Source organism: Malaclemys terrapin, chromosome 9 (assembly GCF_027887155.1).
Source record: "Malaclemys terrapin pileata isolate rMalTer1 chromosome 9, rMalTer1.hap1, whole genome shotgun sequence".
In the NCBI taxonomy this organism is placed as follows: Eukaryota; Metazoa; Chordata; order Testudines; family Emydidae; genus Malaclemys; species Malaclemys terrapin.
This window is the reverse complement of record NC_071513.1, coordinates 49,162,055-49,181,251: the sequence shown is the minus strand read 5'-3', so window position 1 is coordinate 49,181,251 and position 19,197 is coordinate 49,162,055. Positions and strand designations below refer to the sequence as shown.

The window sequence follows — 19,197 nt, the reverse complement described above, 5'->3', positions numbered from 1 at the left end:
ACAAGGCGTAGATTGGAAGCTACACAGAGAGATTAAATGAATGAGGGTAAAGCTTGCATGCAGTCCTGGGCAGTACTAAGGCCTCATTTCTGGGCTCATTCTAACTGAAAGGGACAGGAGTTTAATGTCCTTGTACATTAGTTTCAGTTAATGCAGCAATCCGATGTGGGGCAAATCTGTGTTAGCATTGCCAGAGACCATGACGCTGAGCATGGCCTGGATGTGAGCAGAGAGTGGGGAGTTTGTGGAGGGGCAGGGGGACACCATGGGAGCAGAAAGGAGATGCTCTTACCCTCTCTCTCTGAGTGTCTCGCAGCTCCTGCAGGAAGTCTCTCAAAGCATCTTGGACTCTGTCTGGGTCAGGCTCGCTGGCACTGTGCTCCCCTTGGAAAGGGGAAGCCCAACCAAAGGGGGAACGGGAACAGCTCCTCTCTGGAGAGCCAGTGCGAGAGGCCGGAGTCCATCGCCCGTCAGTTCCTGTGGTGGCAGAGAAGTTATCAAAGCCTGAATGCCAGGTGGGTGTGTTGGGATAGGGACCATCAGGCAGGCCTACACCATCCCCATGTGATAATGGCAGGAGGCAATACGGATTAGCTGGTGCAAGGCAAGCGTGTCACTACAGCCTTACAACTGTGCTTCTCTCCTCAGCCCAGTCTGGGGATAATCCATGCAGGGATTCAGAGCCACCCTCTCCCAAGATTACTGCTAGGTTGGATTTCCAAGCAGACCCCTGCCCCCTCCATGGCTTTCCCCTTTCAGGGCAGGGATAGCTGCCTGACACTCAGGTCCTTCAAGCGCCGCCCTCTTCCCCTTCAAAGTGACTACTGCCATGGCAACACCTTTCCCTCTATGCTGTATCTGCCCCCACACAGCAAAGCTACAGACCCCGCCAGAGCAGCCCTCACCCTGGAGCACTAGGGAAATGTCATGCAGCTCTTGTGATGTGCAATCAGTGCTCCAGTGCAGTCACACACACGGCACTCTGTGATCTGGCCCAGTCAGTCTGTCTCCCAAACCCAGCTGAGCCCTCCAAGGCTGCTGACCTTTGCTAGGTGAGCAGGGTCTCTGCGGTGAGGGGCTCCGCCCACCCAGCCCTAGTGTCCGGCGCAGGGCGGAGTGCAGCACCCCGAGCTTCAACTCCACCTCCCTCTTGGCAGCCTCCGCCTTGGCCAGCTCTGTCTCTAGGCCTTGGAGGCGCCCCTCAGTGGTGCTGAGGCGCAGCTGGAGGCCTTCGCTGACCCTGCCGGCCTGTTGCAGTTTCAGCTCCATGTTATGGAGCTCATCCCGGAGCTTCTTCTCCTTGCTGTGACTCTCGCCCAGGCTGTCGGCCAGCCCCTTCTCTCTGGCTCTGGCTTCCCACTCCACCTCCACCAGCTTCCGCTGCAAGCTCAGTACCTGGAAGGGAGGGCGCTACAGAGTAACCGCCAGGCCCTGTCTGCATACATTCCACCAGAGAGCATGCTGAAAGGGCCAGGAGGGGCACACCACCTCAACACACACACAGTGGCCAGGAGCTTCCCAGCACAGACCCAAAGAGAGCCCTCTCTGCAGGGCGGAAGCGCCCACAGTTCAGTGCACAGGCTCCCAGGCTGAGCTGCTGCTTTCTACCCCACTGGCAGAGAGAGCCCTGGGTCGCTCTCTGGAGACCTCGGGGCAGTGTTTACAGGCAGGCACCAGGGAGCGGACTGCCCTCCCCTCTGCTTCAGGGCTGCACCCTCAGGGTGATGGGAAGGAACAGGAGGGGAGGGAGACAGTCCTTGAGGTCTCCCACAGGGGCCTGGTGGGCCTAGCTGGGTTAATCTAGAGATGGCCTTGTACCCTTCCCTCCACACCATCCTTTCTCTCTGCCCCCCTCCTTCGCTGCCCGCCTCTGCCTGCCAGCTCCAGTGCCTACTCAGCTCACCTCTTTGCGAACACATTCCTGGCCGCCCTCCATCTCCGCGATCCTCTGCTTCAGCTCCAGGGACTGCCTGCGGCACTGCTGCTCGCGCTGCTCCTGCTGCAGGAGACGGGCCTGCAACTCGCTCACCTCTTTGCCCTTTTTGCTGTTCTCGTCCCCCAGCGTCTTCACCTGTAAAGGGCAGTTCTTCGGGTTGGTCCTGGGCTTGACCTGGGGCGGACAGGCCATGCTGGCAGGCCCGTCTCGGCCACAGCAAGCCACTGCTGCTGCCCTGACCGGGGGCAGGGCTGCCTCCCCCCGGCAATAACTGCTTGAGGATGGACAAAATGGTCCCTTCTTAGTTTGGTTCCTCCGCCTCCCCGGAGGAGCTGGCCAAGTGCCACAGGGTGGAAAGTACCAATGTGGGACCCACTGATTCACTCTATGTCGCTAGCAGGCTCCTCCGGCCGCCTTTCCCCAGCCTGCCAGGCCTGGGCCGGTGCTGGCGCAGCCCATGGGAAGCAGGCCTGTGTAGCACGTTCCCCTCTGCAGTCAGCCACTCCTGTGGCCAGTGGGATGGGGGATGAGACCAGGCCATTCTGCTCCTCGCACTGGGGGATTGAAGCTGGGGAGCTTTGAAGCCTCCAGTTTCTACCCAAGGGGTTTTCAGGGCATGGTCTCCATTTGGGAGGGAGATGCCCCTCACCTCCCTGGGAGCTGCACTTCTGGGCATGCCCCAGGTGGCTTCGGCTGCTACCAGCTCTTCCTCTCAGCCTGGCGCTGAAATCTAGGTTGCCACAGGGGAATGGGACCCATTCAGTGGCCCAAATGGGCACCCTACGAGGAGGCATCGCAGTCAGGAAGTTCCCAGTAGGGGAGGTGCGGGGCAGAATGTGTCTATGGAGTCTGATGGAGCTGGGACAGCAAAGGGACCTGGCTGGCACGTGTCTGGGAGCCATCTGCACTTGCCTGTCTGTGCAGCTCCTGCAGCTCCCGGCGGGCCTCCATCTGAGACTTCTCCACCTCCCGTAGGTTTGCCCTCAGCTCTCCTGCCTCCTTCTGAGCTGCAGCCTTGGCTTCCTCCAGCATGGTGATTTTCTGCTCCTTCTCCTCTAGGCCTCTCTTCAAGCTGAAGCAGACATGCAGGGTCACTCCTGCCCGGGGAATACTGAAGGGCTGTGAGCGGACATCTATGCAGGGGGCAGTGCCCGCCCAGTCACCCAGCTGTCGTCACGGTGTGAGTGGGAGCTCTGGGCTGTCTGGGGACAGGTCTGGAAGGGAAAGAACCCGCAGGGAGTTCTGCATTGGCTGGAAGTGAACGAGGCAGAGAAGAGGTCAAACCATGCTACTGTGCCCATTCTAATGCGCCCCAGGGCAGCCCTGGGACTGGCCTCTGGGCCCAGCTCTGGGGGGAAAGAGACATGGACTGGATGGAATGGCTCTGGGTTGAGCTATGGGAGAAGCAGCTGCCTTGAGCCTGCCTGGAATGGCTGCAGGATCCAGCCCTATTTGTACATCCCAGGCCTGAATACAGTGCCCAGTTCTTAGCTGGAATGGCTTTGGGTGGACATGCTGGTAGGTCTTTGCTACTGTTCTGCACTTTCTGGTTTGGATCTGTGGCCCAGCTAACAGTCCCTGGCCATGCCTGCACCTTGGCAGGCTATCACAGTGCCAAGTAATGTCTGCTGCAGGGTGCAGCCCGCCTGGTACTGCCCTGAGCCTACCTGGTCCTTTTGCTCTCCATCTTCTTGATGGCAGCTCGCAGCTCAGTATTGGATTTCTGCATTATTTCCTTCTCCCTGGTCTCGTCCCCCAAAGCCCTGCGGGTTTCCAACATCTCCTTGCGCTGGAGCTCTCGGGCCTCCTCAGCCTCCCGCAACCTGCGGTGCAACTCGATCAGGTCCTTGTGCGCCCCATCGCGGGCATCCTCTGCAAGCCGCAGCTGCATCCTTAACTGTTCTGCCTTTTGGGGAGAGACATGCACGCCCTAAGCTATCTCACTCAGGATCTCTGCCCTACTAGAAGAGCAGAGCTGGGCTCTGCTGCTTGTCATCTAGGATGGGTGAATACCAGTCCATCCTGCCAGGAGAAGGTGGCAGCTGCTAAGCCAGCATGATGCCCTTTGCAAATGGGGCTCGGCTCCCCATTACCGTCACAGGGAGACTGGGCACTCCACCCTAGCAGGAGGCACTTGGCAACTTGAGAAGCTGGCTTGTTTCACAGCTCAGCATGCAAAGGAGGAATATGAAGTCCTTGTACAGTGCAGCGTGCTGCCAGCCCGGGCTGCGAGCGCTGCAGTCATAGAATCATAGAAGATTAGGGTTGGAAGAGACCTCAGGGGGTCAACTAGTCCAACCCGCTGCTCAAAGCAGGACCAGCCCCAACTAAATCATCCCAGCCAGGGCTTTGTCAAGCCAGGCCTTAAAAACCTCTAAGGATGGAGATTCCACCACGTCCCTAGGTAACCCATTCTAGTGCTTCACCACTCTTCTAGTGAAATAGTTTTTTCCTAATATCCAACCTAGACCTCCCTCACTGCAACTTGAGACCATTGTTTCTTGTTCTGTCATCTGTCACCACTGAGAATAGCCGAGCTCCATCCCCTCTGGAATCCCCCTTCAGGTAGTTGAAGGCTGCTATCAAATCCCCCCTCACTCTTCTCTTCTGCAGACTAAATAAGCCCAGTTCCCTCATCCTTTCCTCATAAAAAATGGTTACTCGCCTTCTCATAACTGTTGTTCTTTGAGATGTGTTGTTCATGTCCATTACAATCAGGTGTGCACGTGCGCATGTTCATGGTAGCCGGAAGATTTTCCCCCTAGCAGCATCTGTCAGGTCGATCTGGGTGCCCCCTGGAGTCGCGCCCTCATGACGCTCAATATAGAGCCCTGAAGAACAACAGTTATGAGAAGGTGAGTAACCATTTTTTCTTCTTTGAGTGCTTGTTCATGTTGATTCCAATCAGGTGACTCACAAGCCCAAGTTTAGGTGGTAGGGTCGGAGTCTTCCATTGATTGAAGTGCTGCTTGTCCGAAGGCCACATCATCTCTGGCCTGCTCGGTAATTGCATAGTGGGTGACAAAAGTATGGATGGAGGACTACGTCGCCGCTCTGCAGATTTCCTGAGTGGGAACCTGAGCCAGGAACACTGTTGATGAAGCCTGCGTCCTGGTGGAGTGCGCAGTGATTGGAGATGCAGGAACCCCCACCAGGTTGTAGCATTCACAAATACAGGACACTATCCATGACGAGATGTGTTGTGACAATATCGGCTGACCTTTCATTCTGTCCACCACTGCCACAAATAACTGGACTGACTTTCTGAACGGCTTTGTTCTCTCCATGTAGAAGGCTAGAGCCCTGCAGACATCCAGAGAGTACAGTCTCTGTTCCCTGCCACTGGAATGAGGCTTAGGGTAGAATACTGGGAGAAAGATGTCCTGGTTAATGTGAAACTGCGATACAACCTTTGGGAGGAAAGCAGGATGAGGCCTCAGCTGAACCTTGTCCTTATAGAACAAGGTGTAGGGAGGCTCTGACGTTAGGGCCCTGAGCTCAGACACCCTCCTGGCTGAGGTTATTGCTACCAGGAATGCCACCTTGTAAGAGAGGTAGAGCATGGAACATGTTGCCAATGGTTCAAATGGTGGTCCCATGAGCCTAGAGAGGACCAGGTTAAGGTCCCAGGTGGGGACATGCTGATGGAAGTGAGGGTACAGTCTGTCGTCCTTTTAAAAATCGGCTGACCATAGGGTTAGCAGACACCGAGCAGCCCCCCACGCCCAGATGGAAGGCCGAAATAGCATCTAAGTGCACCCTTATTGAAGACAACAAAAGCCCCTGCTGCTTTTGATGGAGGAAGTAGTTCAGAATGAGCAGCACTGAGGCTAACGTCGGGGGACAAATGGCACTGCATAGACCAGATTGAAAATCTCTTCCACTTGGCAAGGTAGGTGGCTCTCATAGAGGGTTTCCTGCTACCAAGGAGGACTTGTCTAACCTGGTCTGAAAAGGAAAGCTCCATCGGGTTCAACCATGGAGCTTCCACGCCATGAGGTGAAGCGACTTGAGGTTCGGATGTTGAAGACGACCATGATCTTGCGTCAGAAGGTCCGGGAAGAGTGGAACAGTGACTGGGGCTTCCACGGACATGTCTAGGAGAGATATGTACTACTGCTGATGGGGCCAGGCTGGTGCTATCAATATGACCTGAGGTCGTTCCCTCCGGATCTTGAGGAGTACCTTGTGAACTAGTGGTATGGGCGTAAAGGAGATGGCCTCTCCATGGAAGGAGGAACGTGTCCGCTCTGGAGCCCAGGCTGTGATTCTGGAAGGAGCAGAATTGCTGGCACTTCCTGTTGTGTTGCGTGGCGAATAGGTCTATCTGGGGAAAGCCCCACCTCTGGAAGATTGAGAACGTGACTTCCGGGTGAAGGAACCACTCGTGGGTGTGAAACGACCTGCTGAGGTGATCCACCAGCTCATTCTCTACCCTGGGGAGGTACAACGCTTGCAGATGCGTTGAATGTTCTACACAGAAGTCCCACAGCATGAGGGCTTCCTGGCACAAGGGAGAGGAGCGTGCACCCCCATTTGTTGATATAGAACATTGCTGTTGTCTTGTCCATCTGATACACAATGTCCCATTAAGTGTGCACGGAAGGTCTGGCATGCACCATTCTCAGCTCTCTGATGTTGATGTAGAGAGCCAGATCCGCCTGAGACCAGAGACCCTGAGTCCTGCGGTCTCCCAGATGAGCTCCCCAGCCCAAGTCTGATGCGTCCATCACTAGCGAGAGAGATGGCTGCGGACTGGTGAAGGGGACCCCTGAGAACACCTCCTGAGGGTTGAGCCACCAGATGAGGGAGTCCATGACCGGGTGAGGCAGGATCACGATCCTATCCAAGCTGTTCCGGGCTGGGTGATACAATGACGCAAGCCACAACTGAAGAGGTTGAAGCCTGAGTCTGGCATGCTGCACCACCTAGGTATAGGCAGACATGTGTCTGAGAAGCTTCATGCAGTTTCTTGCTGTGGTGGTAGAAAACTGTCCAATACCTCAAATGGTATCTGTCAGGGTCTGAAACCTTGCTTCTTGCCGGTATGGCCACAGCTTGGGTCGAGTCCAGTACTGTCCCTATAAACTCTATCCTCTGGACAGGGACGGAGTCGATTTTGCTTTGTTTAGAAGGAGACCCAGGTTGTCGAAGTCCTGGAGTGGCCCTTCATCAGCCAGTTGTCGAGGTACGGAAACATCTATACCTGGTGACTGCACAAGAACGCGTCAACTGCCATGCACTTAGTGAAGCCTCTAGGTGCTCCTACAGGCCAAACGGAAGGACTGTAAACTGGTAGTGGGTACCACTCACCACAAACCTTACGTACTTCCTGTGGAGCTGAGTGATTGTGATATGGGAATATGCGTCCCTCAAGTTGAGGGTGGCATACCAGTCTGCTGGATCCAGTGATGGGATGATTGAGGCCAAAGAGATCATGTGGAACTTGAGTTTCTTCACAAACTTGTTGAGTTTTTGCAGGTCCAGGATGGGCCTGAGGCTGCCTTTGGCTTTTGATATAAGGAAATACCGGGAGTAAAAGCCCTCGCCCCTGTACTCCTGAGGAACCTCCTTCACTGCCCCTAGAGATAGGAGTGACTGCACCTCCTGCATAAGGAGCTACTCATGAGAAGGGTCCCTGAAGAGGGATGGGGAAGGAGGATGGAAGGGTGGGTGAGCACAGAACTGGATGGAGTATCCCTTCTCTACTGTGCAGAGCACCAAAAGGTCCGAGGTGATACAGGACCATGCATGGTAGAAAGAGGATAGTCGGGACGAGAAGGTAAGGCGGGTGGGATCCAGTTGGGGATCTGGTGCACCGTCCTTGACCGCATCTTCAAAAGGCCTGTTTCAGCCCAGAGGGTGGCTTAGATTGGCCAGAGCCCTGTCCTGAGGATGGGTGCGGTCGCCTTCTGCCGTTCCTATTCCTCCTCCGTGAGCCATCCTGATGGTTCTGTGGCTGATAGAACCGTGGAGGAGGTTGCAGCCTAAAATGTTTATGCTGTGTAGTGGGAGTATGGAGGCCCAATGATTTGAGAGTGGCTATTGAATCCTTCAGGCTATGCAGCCTTTTATCCATCTTTTCAGAAAATAGAGCCGAACCCTTGTAGGGGAGATCCTGAATAGTTTGTTGGACCTCATATGGCAAGCCTGAGATTTGGAGCCAGGAGCCCCTCCTCATAGCTATGCCTGTGGCCATGACACGAGTAGCCGCATTCGCTGCATCCAGTACGGCTTGTAGTGAAGTCCTGGAAATAAGCTTCCCTTCCACCATGAGAGCCAAAAACTTGGTGCAGGAGTCCTGCGGCAACAGCTCTGCAAATTTAGCCATTGCCCCGCATGTGCTGAAGCAGTACCTCCTGATAATGGCCTGCTCATTTGAAATGCAGAGCTGTAAGCCTCCAATGGAGTAGAACTTTCTCCCATAAAGGTCAAGCTTTTTCACCTCCTGATTCGTCGGGGAGGGTCCCTGGAAGCCCTGACGCTCATGTTGGTTGGCAGCATTGACCACGAGAGAGTCAGGTGTGGGATGTGTGTATAAATGCTCATAACCCTTGGACGGCACAAAGTAGCGTCTTTCGTTGCACTTAACCATAGGGGGCAATGAGGCTGGGGTCTGCCACAGAGTTCTCATGGTATTTGAGATGGTCTTTATGAGGGGCAGGGCAATCCGTGAAGGTCCAGAGGGGGTGAGGAGGTCCACCATTGGATCTGCATCCTCCACTACCTCCTCCGTCTGAATGCCCAGGCCCTGGGAATCCCTCCACAAAATTGCTGCAGAACCCTGTTGTCTTCCAAGGCTGGGACTGTCACCGTGCCCTCCAATGCCTCATCTGGCGAGGACGAGGAAGAGACCCCCATGAGGGGTGGCTGCTCCCTTCCTTCTGCACTCAAGGGATCCCGCGGCACCTGGGTTTCTTGGGCTAGTGCCAACCCATATGGTGTTGTGCCCCTCAGTATAGGGGCTGCATACACCGACGCAAGCAACGCCGGTGCCAAAAGTGCCATCAGTGCCAATGTCATCCTTGACATCGGACTCGACGCCGGTGCCAGAATCGTCATTGGTGCCGGAGTCCCCGCCAATGCCGGGGCTGCCGGGACCCCCGGGCCCAGTGCTGGCTGCACTGGAGGCATTGAGATGGTAGCGAAGGGTGGTAATAGGCCTACCCCCGATCCTGCTGGTGCTGGCGGGGATACAAATAAGGCCGAGGCCACCAACGTCGCCCTGGAATGAGATCCTTGGCTGCAACCTTGGCTTTCCTTTGAAATGCCCAGGGAGTCCAAAATAGCCATGGTGCCGGGGCTGCCATTGGGCGGGCCACGGTGCCGTGTAAGGGTGCCGGTGCCAAGCTGACATGGACCGTCTGCTCCTACTCCTCCGGGAATGATAGGAGCCCGACTCCGAGGTGTCTGAAAACAATGACCATGGGGGAGTGGTACTTCTTGGCACCAAGCTTTCACGCTGAGGGCTGGGGGATCGGAGTGACTGCTGGGTGTGCTCTGGTGCCGGGGAGTGGCCTCCGGTGTTGAAGGGAGGTGCAGCTCCTGGCTCGGCCTTGGCAAGCGAGGAGAGTCTGGACTCAATCGCCCTTCCATGTGGGCAGGAGTTGGCGTGACCATCACCAGTGGTGCAGCACTAGTGTGGCCCGACTCAGGTCTCACAACGGCAGGCTCCTTAGGCCTAGCTGGGGGAGAGTGACCCCTCTCCGGCCTCTTCTTCTTTTGCAGCACCGACAATTGCAAATGGTGCCTGCATGTGGCATCTGAGCCACGAGTGGAGCAGGGACGGTGCCATGAGTCCTTATCCTTACCCGGCACCGGTGCTCGTGCTGATGGTGCCAGAGCGCTCTGCACTGAGGAGGAGGTATTTGGCGCAGGGTCCATCGACACAGAGTCAGACTGGGGAATAGAGTGCTGCCTTCATCAATAGGACCTTCAGGCACTGTTCTCTATCTTTTGAAGTCCTGGGCTGAAAAGTCTTACAAATGGCACGACAATCCTTCTGATGGCCCTCTCCTAAACACTTAGACATGAGGTGTGAGGATTGCTTCTGGGTATACACTTGCTTCAGGCTTTGCAGGCTTTGAAGCCCGGAGACCCTGGTGTCAGGAGAGCGTAGGAAAGGATTCCCCTCCCCACCCCCAGAAACTTATCTAACACTAATGAACTACTAACTATTAACCAACAATGGAAAACTAATGGAGAACAATGTAAGAAACTGCTAAATGCGCTTGTCAAGACATGAGCACAGGGAAGTTTCAGCTAACCATCACTGGCGGTAAGAAGGACCTGAAAGGGTCGTGGGTCAACAGGGCTCTATATTGGGCGCCATGAAGGCGTGACTCCAGGGGATGCCCAGGCCGACCTGATAGATGCTGCTAGGGGAAAAAAGCTTCTAGCTACCATGCACGTGCACGGCACACACCTGATTGGAATCGACATGAACAAGCACTTGAAGAAGAAGTCATGTGCCCTAGCCCCCTAATCATTTTTGTTGCCCTCTGCTGGACTCTCTACAATTTGTCCACGTCCTTTCTGTACTGGGGGGCCCAAAACTGGATGCAGTACTCCAGATGTGGCCTCACCAGTGCCCAGTGGGCACTCACCAGTGGAGTGGAGTGGCATGGAGCGGGGGAAGGGATAGCTCAGTGGTTTGAGCATTGGCCTGCTAAACCCAAGGTTGTGAGCTCAGTCCTTGAGGGGGCCATTTAGGGATGTGGGGCAAAAATGTGTCTGAGGATTAGTGTTGCTTTGAGCAGGGGGTTGGACTAGATGACCTCCAGAGGTCCCTTCCAACCCTGATATTCTATGATTCAATAGAGGGGAATAATCACTTGCCTCAATCTGCTGGCAATGCTCCTACTAATGCAGCCCTTTAGCCTTTTTGGAAACACTGTGACACAGCGAGGTGTCCTTAGGGGATCACAGATGGGGAATTCCTGAGAAAACGGGGCCCAGAGAGAGATTTGCTCCCAGACAGCAAGTCCCATGAAGGCTTGCTCTGCTTCAGCTGCACCTCTCTGGTCACACCAGGATCAGCAACAGTGGGGCTGATCCCACACCCTCCTTCACATGCCAGCACAGCTACCACAGAGACATGGCAGGGAGACATGGAGGGCACTCAAGGGAGGCTTACGGGGAGGCATTCAGGGGCTTACAGATTCAAAGCAAATGGTGCCAATAAATGAATGTTATAACTTATGGCTGTTTACAACACAGTAGCCCCCGGAGGTGCCAGTGTAGATTAGATCTGGGTGCTGCACCCACACACAGGGAGAGACTGGCCCTACCCCAGAGAGCTCTGCAGCTAAATGAGCACAGGGCTGGAGGGGAAATGGAGGCCAGGGACGTGATGTGATTTGCCCAAGGTCAGTGACTGAGGTGGGATGGACCCCGGTCTCCTGACTCCCAGGTCAGTGTCTTATTCACTAGCCCAGATAGGGCCTAATCATGTCCCCTCTCTCAATGTCAAAAGGAGGGGAGTGAAGGTTGTGTAGCATTCCCTGGGAATAAGTCAGCTGTTTCCCTCCTTAGCACAGGGTTGCTGGTGCGGGGCGGGGTGGGGACCAGCTGGGAAATCTCCTAGTGTTGAGCCCATTGATTCTGCCCCTTTAGTAAAAAGCTGCCTTGAGTTTATCCTGCTGCTCCAGTTCTGCCCCAGTGACCTTTGAGGTGGGGGCTGGAGTGTGGGGGTGGGATAGAAATTTCCGCAGAAACTTAAAGTCACCAGTTTCTTTCGTTCCTTTTTCCTCCTTCGATCTGTAAAACCCTAACACTGTCCAGATCCTCCCTGTTGGCCCGGATCACTTCGTCCCACTCCATGTTGTTATTGTTCTGTTTCTGAGGAGGATTAGGGTGAGCTCCCCCTCCCATCCCCCCCACCCACATATGGGATCCACAAATGCGCCTAGCATTTTCCACCGAGCTCAGCAGAAATTCACCCAGAAGGTCAATGACCAAAGAAAGGGACGATCCATCATAAAACAAACTGTTTTCATTTCCCAGGATAAAGGGGAGGGGGCTGGGATTGAGAAAAAGAACAAAACCATGAAAAGAAAACAACCCCAGCTCCTTCTCTGCAAAGACAACCTTCCCCATTTGCAGGAATGTGACAGCCAAAGCTCTTAATATGATTATCGTAATTATTTCTTTACTAGAAATTTTTATAAACAGCCTCTTTTGAAATCCACGCTCAGGGAGCCAAATCTCCAGCTGAGTCCTGGGCGGAAGGACAGAGCAGAGGGAGGGTGGGGAGGAGAGAGAGCGAATGTGTGCATGCATGTGTGTGTGCGTGTGCATGCCTGCGTTGGGAAGGCATGGCTGCAGAACCGGCCTGAGACACTTTCTCAAGTTAAAAGGCTGTGAAAATGTTATGGTTCCCATGGCGATAAGTGGGCCCTAGCAGGCGTCTGCTAGGATTTCTCTGTTTCTCTGCCCTCAGCTTGTTCTATAAGTCCTTTAATTGTCTTTCTCCCACTCTCTGCCAATTTCTCCCTCTCCCTCAGCCCCCTTCTCTCTTCTGTCTTTATCTCTGAGTTTTGCACCCCCTTCTTTCACTGGGACTGGCTTCTGGGTCCCTCTTTCTGTGCCACGGTTCCTCGGCCCTTATCGTATACCAGTGCAGCCCCCTCCTCCCTCTGCCTCCCCATGCTCTGAATCCCCTTCTGCTTCCCTGTGTGGTCCCTCCCAGGGTCGGACTTTGAAATCTGTTGAAAGGAGCCCATTGTTGCCAAAATAAACAGCCTGTCATGTTAAATTACTCTCTCTCCTCTTTCATGTTTTTTAATTTTCTGTCCCCCCACTCTCCTGTCCTTTTGTGGTGGGGGCCATTCTCTCGCTCTGATGCTGACTCACCAGAGCTGTCAGCCAGGGAGCAGAGCCCAGATCGTAGACAGCACTGGGCTAGGGCTTGCACCTGGCCCTTACTCCCCGAGGGTTTGAGCCAGCTTGTGCCATCTGCAGTGGCTGGTGTAGAAGCGATGGCTGTGGGAAGCTCGCAGCTGCTCCCCGTGTAGTGTACCCAGCAGGAAGGCTCTGGGGCACTTGCACGGGACGAGAGCGCACAGCTACAATATGTTTTGGGTCTGTTACGAATGCTGTGCTAGTGTTGTGTGACGGCCGTCACCAGGGACTGACCCCAGGACCCCCAGAGCTAAAAGCATGAGCTGCTACAGATTGAGCTAAAGAGTCAGCCCTCCATGGCTAGAGCTGCTGCTGCAAGGACTCCTCTCCTCTCTGGTGGGCATGGCATGGGGCCCGTAACACACTCCCTTGTGGGTGACAGTTGCATTGATGGCTGGACTCAGGGCAAAGCCCCAGTGCAGGTGAGGCCGAACTTGTCTCCTCTGTCAGACTGGCTTGCTTAGACTCTTGGCAAGCAGAGAGTTAACCCACAGTGCACAGATGACCCAGAACAGCCATACATACCTCCCTCCCCGCAGAGTCCCTCTCTCTTGCCAGCTCCTTTATGTGCTCGTTCAAGCTCTTGGCCTCTCTCTGATGGGCAGCCACTGCGTCTTCAAACTGAGCCTGGAAGGTGTGCAGCTCTCCAGTGATACTGGTGACTGTGTTCTGGGGGGGGACCAGGAGGGGACAGTGCTGTCAGTGATGCTCAGTCTCCATGCCCATGTGTGCCAGGCTGGCTGCATGCCGTGCTGCTTTACCTCTTGCACTCATGCTCCAACCAGCTAACCCCCATGTGTAACACACTCACTGTCGGCTGGCCCCACGGAGCCTGGAGTGTAAGAACTGTGGGGAGGAGTGTGCTGGTTTGCAGGACAAGGCTCTGTAAGCCAGTGGGTGATGCCAAAGGGCCGCTGCCTCCTCCCTAAGCCAGGTCATCCCCGGTGGCAGACAGTGCCCATGCTGCTTAAGGGCCCAGTGCTTTGCTTTACAGCTAGGGTGCACTGCAGAAGGCCCAGGTGACAGCCACCACCTTGGCCAGGGCCTGAACCAGAGACCTCCAGAGCTAAACATGAGGGCTGCTCCAGCTTGAGCTAAAGCTCCAGAACTGGGACTGTGATGGATTGGCATCCTCCGTGCATCAGACACAGGGGGCATGGTACACATGCGGGCCATCCCTGTCTTCCTCTGTCCAGCTCCTGCACTCCCACGCCACGCAACTCCCCTCCCTGCCTTCCTGACATGTTTCCATGCACCTTACAACACAGTCACAGCAAGGCCTGGCTCCCATCCCACCCCCAGTGCTGTGCACTGGGAGGGACTGTGTGGTGCTGCAGTGGAGTGAAAGCACTGTGAGTTCACAGTGAGGGCCATTTGCTTCCATGGGCCAATTCCCCATCCATGTAGATGTAAGTCAGAGGAGAATCAGGTTCACGAGGGGATTCACCCCTGTGCCTGTACTGAGCCCAATGTGTGCCCTTGATCCTTGGACTGCTGGAGCTGGTTAGCCTCCAGCCTGTCCAAGCAGCCTCACAGGCCAGCCTCTCCTGGGTATAGTGTCCCCCCAGCAGCTGGGAATGGCTGGGTTTAGCAATGTCCCAGCCATGCCCCCAGCACACCTCCTGGACCGGAGGGCTCGTGCAGGGCGTCATGCAGGGCAGCTATTCCAGCTCTGTGCCTGGAGGGAGCACCCTCCTCCTGTAGGGGGGCCTGACACTTGTGCTTGCACAAGGGGGTGAATTCCCCCACATAGGACAAGACAGCAGCCTGGCCTTGCACATGCAGTTGAGCAGGGGCATGGCCTCCCCACATATCCACTGCAGGAGCAGGCAGAGGGGTAGGGACTGAGCTGAGCTCCACTGCCAACATGCCTGCAAGCACAGCAATGCTGGCACATGGGGGTAGCAATCTGGTCTGGGCCAGCCCCCTTCTAGAAGCCAGGGGGAAGGGGGCAGGAATTGTGCCTCTTAACCAGGGCTCCTATCAAACGGGCGGCAGTCCATAGCATTTAGCCAGGAAGGGTGTAAAGGGCATCGTCAGCTGTTTCCATATGTTCTCTTTTTCCCTTTCCATTGTGCTGGATGCCCCTTTTGATTCTTTACTGTGTCCCATGATCTGCCCAGGATTTTTTCTCTCCTGCATTTCTAATGGAACTAAAATTCGTAGAATCATAAAATGCAGAGATGGAAGACGACCTATTAGATCATCCACCTCAGGCCCCTGCCAATGCAGAACTGCTCCCTGCAGAACATTCCCGCGTGACTTGTCTAGACCAAGTATGAGCAGTTCCAGCGAAGGGGCTTCCAACACTTCCCTGAGAAAATTATTCCATGGTTTAATTGCCCTTATTGTTAGGAAATTTTTCCCGATGTCTAGCCTAAATTTTTGTTTGTGAAGTTTGATCCCATTATTTTGTCACTCCTCCCTGAACTACTCTATACAATCAGTCTCTCCGAACCTGCAATTACTTTTGTTGCCTCTCTCTGAATTGACTCCCGTTTGCCACTATCTTCCTTGAAATGGGGCATCCAAAACTGCTACACGCAGAATTCCAAAGGTGCTTGAACTAACCCGTTACCTCTCTGGGTTGGGATGTTACGGGCCAGATTCCCAGCCGGTGTAAATTAACGTAGGACTACTGACTTCCATGGAGTTATGCTGATTTGCACCAGCTGAAGATATAGCCTGTGGGGATACAGCCTATGGACCCCCAGGAAGTGACTGTTAAAACTCTAATCAACTCCAACAGGAGGAGCCTCAGACTTTCACCCAGCATGGTCAGTTTCTGCCCCCAGAACATGCTGTAGGGGGATAAAAAGGCTGCTATCCACTGTCACACCTCAGCATCTCCTCTCTGCTTTGTAGATTTATGCTTTCCCCCTGCGCCCAAAAGGTCCTAGACCCTGATCCTGCAAAACTCAAGTGCTTAACTTTACTCATATGAGCAATGCTACTGAACTCAGCAGGGTTCCTCAGCTGTGCGAGCGCTTGGGAGCTTGGGGCCCACTTAGATTTTTTTCCAAGTTAAAAGCTGGTTAATCCTTGCCCATTTCTCTCCTCTCTCTGCGTCCATGTATATTTTCTCTGCAGCCTCCTGGATGTTTGCATTGATTTTATATTATCCAGGCTGCAGTGGGGATTCCTGGGATATCTGCATCTTCATTTGTGTGGTATCCCACCAGCAGCATTTATATGGCTACAGCGGATTTACTCATAAAGCATACACAGAGCATCCCCTGGCATTTCCTAGGGCTCCTCACAAACTAGGGCTTTCTGCTCTGGATGCAAGAAATAGCCTGTATCGAGATACTCCGCCTTAGGAGGGGCTTCAAAGCGATGCGCTCACCCTACCCATTTCTGTCTATATTACTGTATACCTAGTATTGCTACAAGCAGCCCCAAAGCTACCCAAAGCCAAGAGCATTTGACCACTCACTCACTTGCACTGTTTCTCCTGTGTACTAAAGGGAGGCCCCAATTCTGCCAGCTAGTCCTCCCAAACGGCCCCTTGTCCATAGGGCACCATATTGACATCAGGCCTGTGTGGAACCGTACTCTAGTCAGCGTGGCTTTGGGTGGCCATGCACTTGGCAGGATCAGGGCTAGTGTCAGTGGTTTCCCTGAGATCTGTGTGGGTCTCTCACACAGCAACAGGGGAGACAAAACCGCACTTGAGCCGAGGACAGCACAAACCTGTCAAGGGGTTTCATGGGCAGGGGCAGCACCTGACACTACACTGAACTCATTTTTTGGAAGCTGACTAGATTACAAACTGTCTCTTTAAAACCCAGCATTTTATTGCAATCCTCTGACATGGGGCGGGGGTGGGGAGGAAGGACACACAACTCATCAGCTCTCTACAGACCTGATTCTGATCGCAGTTTTCCAGGTGTAAATCAGGGACAGCTCCAGCAAAGTCAATGGAGTTCAGTCAAGTGAGTGAGCAGAGCTGGGCCCAACATCTGCCAGTCTGGGGCATTCCACCAACAATAACGGTGACAAGTAAGCAAGGATGGAAGATTTGGGGGGCTACCAAGAAAGGGACGGATCCTTAGTTGGTGTAAATAGTACAGACCAGTGGACGTCAATGGAGCTTTGCTGATTCACACCAGCTGGGCGCGTGGCCCATTGACTTCCACAGAGCTATGCCAATTTACATCATCTGGGGCTCTGGCTCATTAACTTTCATGGTGCTATGCCAATTTACACCAGCTGGGGATCTGGCCTCATGTTTCATTGAGGGACTCTTAAGTGCTCCCAATGGGCCCATTATTCCACTCCCTGCTCTGCCGCTCTGTCACATGCAGCCTGGCCAGCAAAATTCTTTATAACTCTGAGAGATGTGTGGAGAAAAAGCAAACCAAAGCCTCGAGCTACAGGCAAAGATGCAGATGGGGCACTTGGCATCTGGGACTGAACAGGATTCCACTTCCCTTCTGTGTTTTGAAGGGCTTGTCTGCGAACTAACGAGGCATAAACTGTAGAGCATTCTAACTGCCCCCTGGAGACCCTGCTAGTGTGCTCTAAGTAGTACCTAGTGCGTGTACCATAGCTCTGTTTGAAGCAGGACTGCATCGGCACAAACTAGCTGCCTTTTAAAACTTGTCAGCAGAGTCTACACAGTGCAGTTAGAGCACTACACACTAGAGCATTCTACAATTCACACCCCTCTAGTTCACATTGCGGTGCTGGGTAGATAAGTCCTTAAGGCTACACTGGCCCATGAGTTGCCATCTGAGCAGAGAACTCATCTGGGTTGGAGGGGTGGGGAAGCTCCAGGAAATGAGAGACTCTTAGGCAAGGTCTTTTTTTCTGGTGCCAGAAGCTGTTTTACTGGGTTGCAGGCTACATATGATTTCTCCAAGGAATGTCAATTTCAGAGCCATGCATAGAGCAGGATGAAGAAATACAAGGCAGCTTCCAGCACTTCATTGCAACACACGGGCTCCCTGGAGATGCCTCTGTGGCTTAGACTCACTCTCTGCCCTGCCCATTCTCTCTTTGGCAGAGCCCCCTCCTTACACGACTGTGAGGCACTGCCCACAGCACACAAACAGGAGAGAACTTATATAATCAAACCATCTTTGCCTTAACCCCTTGGCTGCTGAGTCCAGCAGCAACAAGACCACACCAATTAATGAATTATGTGTGGTACATCCTCAGCAGTGTATTCTCAGTATAAATCCATGGCAATGCCAGGAAAGTCATTCTGGAGGGAGCTAATGGTAGAGCACTGTGGGTGTCAGAAGAGGAACCATCCAAGATGACCCTGCAGGAGTGTTTGGTAGGTGAGCAGGGCCTTTCTAGCCAGAGGAGAGCATGATTAGCTGTGTCTAGGGAAGCGCACAGCTAGGCTAAAAGGCTGTGCAGCTTGGCCAGGGAGAGGCTGTTGGTGACCTGGCTAAGGGCAGTTTGAGAAGATGAGGGGCAGGCAGCCAAACTGCAGGAGGTGTAAATGGGGGAAGTTGAGGCAGTGGGAGTATAGCATGTGCTTGAGAAGTATGGAGGAGGGTTGGCAGCTAGAGAGGAAGATAGGGTCAAGGAACTATCTCGGAGGACAGGGAGACAGCAGATTGGTTGGAGGCAGAGTACAGGAGCCAGGTAACCAGCAATATCTGAGGACAAGGAAGAGGGATGGACTAAGGTGCGTTCAAGGGAGGTCAAGAGTGCAGCGGGATTTGGGCTGAGATATGGGCTAGAGTAGTGGTTCTCAACCAGGGGTACACGTGCCCCTGGGAGTACACAGAGGTCTTCCCAGGGGTACATCAACTGATCTAGATGTTTGCCTAGTTTTACAACAGGCTACATAAAAAGCACTAGCGAAGTCAGTACAAACTAAAATTTCATACAATGACTTGTTTATACTGATCTATATACTATACATTGAAATGTAAGTACAAGATTTATATTCCAGTTGATTTATTTGATAATTATATGGTAAAAATGGGGCAGTAGCAATGTTTCAGTACTCATGTGCTGTGACACTTTTGTATGTTTATGTCTGATTTTGTAAGCAAGTAATTTTTAAGTGAGGTGACACATGGGGAAACACAAAACAAATCAGTCTCCGGAAAGGGGTACAGTAGTCCGGAAAGGTTGAGAGCCACTGGGCTAAAGGATACCACATGGAACTGGGCTCAAAAGATGTGGCTTCTGATCCTGCCTCTGCCACTGACTTGCTGTGTGACCTAAAGGGTGTCACTTCCCCTCGCTGATGTGACACTCAGAGAGGGAGAATGCTGTGGGAGAGCAGCCATGATGGGGGAGGGATAATTGTCCTTAGCACATCCATGGCACTTGATGTCTTCTAACCATAATCAAAGCCAATCAAGTAATTAAAGACCTAATTAAATCCTGCT

General features: G+C 53.6%; 1 protein-coding gene across 1 annotated transcript in view; it reads right to left on the bottom strand.

Annotated features, from left to right (window-relative positions):
• Positions 1 to 19,197, bottom strand: part of CROCC2 (ciliary rootlet coiled-coil, rootletin family member 2) — a 170,121-nt gene that overhangs the window by 44,739 nt on the left and 106,185 nt on the right. The window contains exons 23-28 of the mRNA XM_054039911.1: positions 13,364 to 13,507; positions 3,604 to 3,842; positions 2,849 to 3,008; positions 1,904 to 2,071; positions 1,044 to 1,395; positions 293 to 477 (exon numbers count right to left, since the gene is read on the bottom strand). Coding sequence (XP_053895886.1) covers positions 293 to 477; positions 1,044 to 1,395; positions 1,904 to 2,071; positions 2,849 to 3,008; positions 3,604 to 3,842; positions 13,364 to 13,507 — 1,248 coding nt within the window. The remainder of the gene's footprint in view (positions 1 to 292; positions 478 to 1,043; positions 1,396 to 1,903; positions 2,072 to 2,848; positions 3,009 to 3,603; positions 3,843 to 13,363; positions 13,508 to 19,197) is intronic.